This window comes from Oncorhynchus mykiss, chromosome 6 (assembly GCF_013265735.2).
Source record: "Oncorhynchus mykiss isolate Arlee chromosome 6, USDA_OmykA_1.1, whole genome shotgun sequence".
Taxonomy (NCBI): domain Eukaryota; kingdom Metazoa; phylum Chordata; class Actinopteri; order Salmoniformes; family Salmonidae; genus Oncorhynchus; species Oncorhynchus mykiss.
Window position 1 is genome coordinate 6,165,999 of NC_048570.1, and position 7,768 is coordinate 6,173,766.

General features: G+C 40.2%; 1 protein-coding gene across 1 annotated transcript; it reads left to right on the forward strand.

Annotated features, from left to right (window-relative positions):
* The first annotated feature begins 944 nt into the window (after window positions 1-944).
* LOC118964813 (myelin-oligodendrocyte glycoprotein-like) lies at window positions 945-7,413 on the forward strand. Its single transcript, XM_036979262.1, has 7 exons — window positions 945-1,109; window positions 1,284-1,310; window positions 2,608-2,940; window positions 3,365-3,370; window positions 3,872-3,946; window positions 4,484-4,561; window positions 5,103-7,413. The coding sequence occupies exons 2-7, from the start codon at window positions 1,289-1,291 to the stop codon at window positions 5,147-5,149; spliced, it is 561 nt and encodes a 186-aa protein (XP_036835157.1). The 5' UTR covers window positions 945-1,109; window positions 1,284-1,288; the 3' UTR covers window positions 5,150-7,413.
* The last annotated feature ends 355 nt before the right edge of the window (window positions 7,414-7,768 follow it).

Sequence of the window (7,768 nt, forward strand, 5' to 3'; positions counted from 1 at the left end):
AACTTGGAATGTGGACTGTATGCGTCTGAAACAACCCCACTTCAGGCTTTGGAAGTGGTTCTGGTCAAGAGGAAGGAAGCCCCTACAATCATCATAAATATGGAAGAACTGTTCAGAATTGTTTTGGCTGGGAAGCATGCAGACGCCTTAATTCAGCCTCCCATACTTACAGCCCTTACCTCCAGGCCTGTCCGCTGTGTAACGGATGTGAAACGGCTAGCTTAGTTAGCGGTGCGCGCTAAATAGCGTTTCAATCGGTGACGTCACTTGCTCTGAGACCTTGAAGTAGTGGTTCCCCTTGCTCTTCAAGGGCCGTGGCTTTTGTGGAGCGATGGGTAACGATGCTTTGTGGGTGACTGTTGTTGATGTGTGCAGAGGGTTCGCGCCCGGGTATAGGCGAGGGGACGGTCTAAAGTTATACTGTTACACCTGCACAACATAACCCATAATCAGCCTTTACTCGACAGTGGTATGTCTGACTTTCTGATTTGTAAATTCACCGCAGTTCCCAACATTGACCAGCAGGTGGTAATGATACTCTCTTCTCAGACAGTAAATGACCACCAGTCAGCTACATTTATTTTGTTAGGAGGGGATGGAAAAGCATTGAGACTGTTTGTCATGGAAGCAATTTCACTAATTTACTCATGTGAATGTGTCCAAAGAGATAAGAGAAGCTAATATTGATAGACACTGTTAAATCTTTACAGCTCAGGATAATATGACTATAATTAAAGATCATCACTACCATCTGCTGGCTGGATCGGTCTTCTGATTTGAACCTTATTCTACACACTGCTAACCTTATGCCGAACCTTAAACCTAAATTAAGATCAGAAATGCAAATTTTTGTTTTCATTACATTTTATGATAGACCTGTAGACAATTTAGACTTTGTGGCTGGGTTTTCTAATAACCAGAGAGGCTGGGGGGGAGGAGTTTACTCCAAGTGCCTGAGCAAATGTGAAAGTGAAAGTCTCAGTATAGGACTGAGGTGTAGATTGTTTTGTAAAAACGTGTAGAAATGCACATATAGTGACTATTAGAGTGGTTATAGACTTAAATCAACTATTTTGAGTGTGAAGTGGAGGACGTGAAGACCAGTAAAGGTAAGAGGAGATCTCAGTATATTTCACTTTCCAAACTAGACACAACAGTCCTGTTTTAAAACAATGAGGACTGGAGAACGAGGAAGTGATGTTTGTATCTGTGTGATTGAGCAAAAGAGAGAATTTGATGAAAGGTAATGATGTAAATATGAATGTTTTCTCGTTTTATTGCAGTTAAAATGGCAGAGTCCAGAGTTCATAGTAAGTCACCATGCTATAATTAATGATTAACTTTTCTTTCATGTATCTGGGAGAACAGAACTAAACCAACTATTGAAAATGAAATGTGTTTGTAGTTTTATTTGTCTTTATGTGTAAATGTGTGTCTGGATGAAATGTGTTTGTAACATGAGGAGTTGTAGCTGAGTTTGTGTCTGTGAGAAACAGCTCTACTGCTCCACAGTGACCTCTCCCTCCAAACATCTCTTTATTATAGAACCCATTTAATCCAGTCTGACACAATATGGAAGAAAATCAACCTTTTGTACTTTACTGGCTCTAGAGAAGTTAAAGTTGTACATATCAACAAATAAGTTGTTCTCCTGAGTGGCGCAGCTGTCTATGGTGCTGTGTCTCAGTGTGAGAGGCGTCTCTACAGACTCTGGTTCAATTCCAGGCTGTATCACATGATTGGGAGTCGCATAGGGCAGAGCACAATTGGTCCAGTGTTGTCTGGGGTAGGCTGTCATTGTAAATAAGAATTTGTTCTGAACTGACTTGCCTCGTTAAATAAATAAAATGTGTATCCAGAGCAATTATGATTAAGTGCCTTGCTCAAGGGCACATCAACACATGTTTTCCTAGTTTCCTCAGGGATTCAACCCAGCAACGTTTCGGTTACTGGTCCAATGCTCTTAAGTGCTCAGCTTCCTGACAAACATGTCTGACTAATGGGAAAATACAGAGCCTCTCATTTATTCTAATTTTATAATTTATTTTAGATATGCCTGTATCTGTACTTGATAGTATACATTTGAGGGTATTGGCATGTGGGTGTTAGGGCACGGGGGTAACAGGGCTGGGGTGTGTGGGTCATTGAGTTTAGGTGTGTGGGTAAGTGGGCTGAGGTATATAGATATTGAGGTTGAGGAATAGGGGTAAATATCTGTTCATGTTATTATAGACAGAGCACTCTGTCACAACTGTGACCAAGAATAAAACATACTTTTAAATAAATAAATAATCAAAATGGATGACATGTTAGTCTACTAGTGGCATAAGATTAGCATAGTGGCATGTCTGGGAAAGATGTGGGAACAAATGGGATAATATCATTCTAGATTGTAGCATCACATTCTTCTATGACATATAGACTTTCCTTCAAATGAATCTGTCTGTCTGGGATTGTGGGGGTTGTATTTTAGAATTGACATGGTCCTGGTTGTTGTATGTCTGTTGTAGTTATTAATTCAGATGTGTTTATAAATGTACTGAGAGGATTTGTGTTCCTGACACAGATGATGTCATTAAACATGAAATGTTCTCTCTTTCTGAACAGATCAGTTTAAACTCACCTCAGAAGACCATGTGGAGGTTAAAGTTGGTGAAGAGGTCACCCTCCCCTGTCACCTCTCACCTGACACCAGTGCTGTTGCCACGACGATCAGTTGGTTTAAAGGGACAGAGTGTATTTACCTGTATAAGAATGGCCAGGTGACAGAGAGGAGTGGCTATGAGGGCAGAGTGAGTCTGATCACAAAGGAGCTGAAGAGAGGCAACGTGTCTCTGAGGCTGAGAGACTTCAGGAGGTCAGATACAGGATTCTACATCTGTCAGGTCATCCATGGAGAACAGAAGGATGAGGCTGCAGTGAGTTTATTGGTCAGAGAAGGTAAGTGTTCTAGAACTCCAGTAATGTTTCTAAACACCTAAACAACAACAATAACAACCAGTCTCTTTCCCTGTACAGAACACTTGTACTTTCTCATGTAGGTAGGAGTTCATAGTAGGAGTTACAGATGAATAGACTAGATTCATTCTGAATATCATCTAGTTACAATGCATATTACCATCACTCTGAGCTTTGAGCTGGTCCTGAAGCATTAGATCCATTCCAACATTACTGTCACGTCCCTTGATTGTCATTAGTAATGAATGTGATGAACAGTCACACCCCTCTGATGTACATCACATCACTATGGTATTTGAGAGGATAATGTGACAGATGGTGATTTGAAGGTCATGATAATAACTAATACATTCTGTTTTACATGATCATTATTCATGACACTCCATCTTGGATAATGGATGATCAGCACCAAGTAAGTCATTTCTTATTTGTCTGTTTTGTTTATTGACAACCAATAACACAAGACAAAGAACAGACCAGAGTGTTAATCTGATACTATAAAAACTACAGGTCTTGTGAACAGCAGTGTGTCTTCTTCAAGGCTACAAATTAAATCAGTTTCTTTACATTTATCAAAACTCTCCCCAAATGTTCTTAAGGTAGTTTGGATTATGATGTCATATGTTCTTCACATTCTACTGAATGTATATTCCATAGAACCCTGCCTCCTGACACAATATCCTGTATCTGACATAGAGCCCAATGCTGGTTATCACAAACAATGACAATAATCATTTGATCAGAGATAGGACAAAAACAAAACAACATTATTTATGAAGTTAACCAGATCTCATTGGTGCCCACAGTCCCTACATGAGGGAGGCTTGAGTGACAGGATAAATCTGATTGGTCCTGTTTGTTCTGTATATAGTGATGTACCACACAGAACTCACCTCTCTGTTTTACACCATAGTCTCAGGATTACAGTATTTACAACGTGAGACCCAGGAGGACAAGCTGAAGAGGGAGGCATCAGCTGGTGAGCTTGGTAAGTATGAGAGAGTCTGGAGGAGAGAGGATTGAATCAGGGAACATGAGTGATGTCATTCAGTTTTTCAGACTAATTCATTTGTACTGTATCAAATAGTCAATAGACCAGTTGATGATTGGTTCAGCTCAGATAACTGTTGACTGGAGGAAATAATTACTAATAATTGTACCACCTCCATCAAATGATAATGTCTTTATAGACATACTATTGAATTAATTAATACATTACTTATTCAAACAACCAATTAAATATGTTAATTATTCTCAGAGTTGAAGATGGAAAAAGAGATGATGAAACAACTGGAGGAGAAAAGATCATGAACTGAAAGAGAGGAGACAGGAAGTAGAAGAGAGGAGACAGGAACTAAAAGAGAGGAGACAGGAAGTAGAAGAGAAAGACAACCTACTAGAGGAGAGAGAGAAGCAGGTGAAGGAAAATGAAAATGAACGAAATGTATTTGTAGTTTGTTTATACTATGTTTTAAATGTGTCTCTGATGAGTCAGTATGTTGACCAGTTCTCTATGTTGTTACAGTGGGAGGAGAGACCTCAGATACAGACCCCACACTTCCACTGAGGAGGACAAACAGCATGGAGTTACCTCCTCCATCTAGTGAGTTATGGATGTAGATTATATTATATTAGACACTGTTGTACCTCATCCATCTAGTGAGTTATGGGTGTACATTATATTATATTAGACACTGTTGTACCTCATCCATCTAGTGAGTTATGGATGTAGATTATATTATATTAGACACTGTTGTACATCCTCCATCTAGTGAGTTATGGATGTAGATTATATTATATTAGACACTGTTGTACATCCTCCATCTAGTGAGTTATGGATGTAGATTATATTATATTAGACACTGTTGTACATCCTCCATCTAGTGAGTTATGGGTGTAGATGATATTATATTAGACACTGTTGTACATCCTCCATCTAGTGAGTTATGGATGTAGATTATATTATATTAGACACTGTTGTACATCCTCCATCTAGTGAGTTATGGATGTAGATGATATTATATTAGACACTGTTGTACATCCTCCATCTAGTGAGTTATGGATGTACATTATATTATATTAGACACTGTTATACATCCTCCAGAGAGTCAGAGTGTTGATCAGTGCTGTGTGTTGTGTTGCAGTGGGAGGAGAGAGCAGCAGTCCAGACTCCCCAGTGTCTCCCAAATAACAGAACTGGAGAGACAGGTGAAAGATGAGGAGTACTGGGGGAAGAAATACAAACACCTTTGTCTGACACATCAAAATGTGGAGTGTTTTCTCATTGGAAAGACGTCGTCCAGATGTCCTTTGGGTGGTGGACCATTCTTGAAACACACAGGAATCCCAACAGCGTTGCAGTTCTTTACACAAGCCAGTGCTCCATGCACCTGTTACCAGACCCCGTTCAAAGACATGTATATATTGCATCTTGCCCATTCACCCTTTGAATGGCACACATACACAATCCATGTCTCAATATCCTTCTTTAACCTTCTTCCTCCCCTTCATCTACACTGATTGAAGTGGATTTAACAAGTGACATCAACAAGGGATCATAGCTGATCACCTGGATTCACCTGGTCAGTCTATGTCCTGGAAAGATCAAGTGTCCTTAATGTTTTGTACACACAGTGTATGTCTACAGTGACTTGATGAGTAATACATTAGATTATTGTTCTGTTGCTGTTGAGACAACTGTTTTGTGTTAGAGAGGAGACCAGAGAGAGACAACTGTTTTGTGTTAGAGAGGAGACTAGAGAGAGACAACTGTTTTGAGTTAGAGAGGAGACCAGAGAGAGACAACTGTTTTGTGTTAGAGAGGAGACTAGTTAGAGAGACAACTGTTTTGTGTTCGAGAGGAGACCAGAGAGAGACAACTGTTTTGTGTTAGAGAGGAGACCAGATAGAGACAACTGTTTTGTGTTAGAGAGGAGACCAGAGAGAGACAACTGTTTTGTGTTAGAGAGGAGACCAGAGAGAGACAACTGTTTTGTGTTAGAGAGGAGACCAGAGAGAGACAACTGTTTTGTGTTAGAGAGGAGACCAGAGAGAGACAACTGTTTTGTGTTAGAGAGGAGACTAGTTAGAGACAACTGTTTTGTGTTAGAGAGGAGACCAGATAGAGACAACTGTTTTGTGTTAGAGAGGAGACTAGTTAGAGAGACAACTGTTTTGTGTTAGAGAGGAGACTAGTTAGAGAGACAACTGTTTTGTGTTCGAGAGGAGACCAGATAGAGACAACTGTTTTGTGTAGGGGTTAGAGAGGAGACTAGTTAGAGAGACAACTGTTTTGAGTTAGAGATGAGACTAGTTAGAGAGACAACTGTTTTGAGTTAGAGATGAGACTAGTTAGAGAGACAACTGTTTTGTGTTAGAGAGGAGACCAGATAGAGACAACTGTTTTGTGTTAGAGAGGAGACTAGTTACAGAGACAACTGTTTTGTGTTAGAGAGGAGACCAGATAGAGACAACTGTTTTGTGTAGGGGTTAGAGAGGAGACTAGTTAGAGAGACAACTGTTTTGAGTTAGAGATGAGACTAGTTAGAGAGACAACTGTTTTGAGTTAGAGATGAGACTAGTTAGAGAGACAACTGTTTTGTGTTAGAGAGGAGACCAGATAGAGACAACTGTTTTGTGTTAGAGAGGAGACTAGTTACAGAGACAACTGTTATGTGTAGGGGTTAGAGAGGAGACTAGTTAGAGAGACAACTGTTTTGTGTAGGGGTTAGAGAGGAGACTAGTTACAGAGACAACTGTTATGTGTAGGGGTTAGAGAGGAGACTAGTTAGAGAGACAACTGTTTTGTCTAGGGGTTAGAGAGGAGACTAGTTAGAGAGACAACCTTTTTGTGTAGGGGTTAGAGAGGAGACTAGTTAGAGAGACAACTGTTTTGTGTAGGGGTTAGAGAGGAGACTAGTTAGAGAGACAACTGTTTTGTGTTGGGGTTAGAGAGGAGACCAGATAGAGACAACTGTTTTGTGTAGGGGTTAGAGAGGAGACCAGATAGAGAGAACCCTACTGTATTTTCCTCCACTGTGAGAGAAACATAGCAGTGTTATTATTTTACCACAGTCACACTGTTGTTTTCTATTTGCTGACCTTCATCAATCAAAGTTCATCAGGATACTGCTGTTGTTCTGATGTTATGTTTCAAGTTGAAACCTTAAACGTATCTCTACAGTTCTCGCTAGTGGACAGACAGGCTACGCTCTGCTCACGTATCATTTGGTTCAGGGTTCAGAGGTCACAGTGAAGGATTGATGAGTAATACATGTGTTTATTATGATATGTTTGTTGACCCCATTACCCAGTGGGTAGTAATCTGTGATGTGGATGTAGCTTCCAGTTACCATGGTGATGTCTCATATTGATGCTGGGAATCTTTCCCAATGGAACTCTGTTACCACATGAGACTGATATTGTTGAAATAAAGAAATTTCACTTTGTAAGACATCAGTGTTTGGACATTGTTTGTCTTGGATGATTCTCTACCGTACAGTGCTGAGCTGTCAACACTGAGCTGTCAACACTGAGCTGTCAACACTGAGCTGTCAACACTGAGCTGTCAACACTGAGCTGTCAACACTGAGCTGTCAACACTGAGCTGGTCTCTCTCTTTACCTGACACACAACTTCTACTACTACTTCTACCACTGCTACCATTACTGCTAACACTACTACTACTACTACTACTACTACTACTACTGCTACTACTACTACTACTGCTACTACTGCTACTACTACTACTACTACTACTACTACTACTACTACTACTACTACTACTGCTACTACTACTGCTACTACTGCT

What these genes read in the sequence shown, in the direction of transcription:
- LOC118964813 (XM_036979262.1), top strand. Translation starts at nt 1,289, where the DNA reads ATGGCAGAGTCCAGAGTTCATA. An exon ending in GGCATCAGCTGGTGAGCTTG is followed by an intron (nt 3,947 to 4,483) that starts GTAAGTATGAGA and finishes ATGTTGTTACAG; the next exon opens with TGGGAGGAGAGACCTCAGAT. An exon ending in GGAGTTACCTCCTCCATCTA is followed by an intron (nt 4,562 to 5,102) that starts GTGAGTTATGGA and finishes GTTGTGTTGCAG; the next exon opens with TGGGAGGAGAGAGCAGCAGT.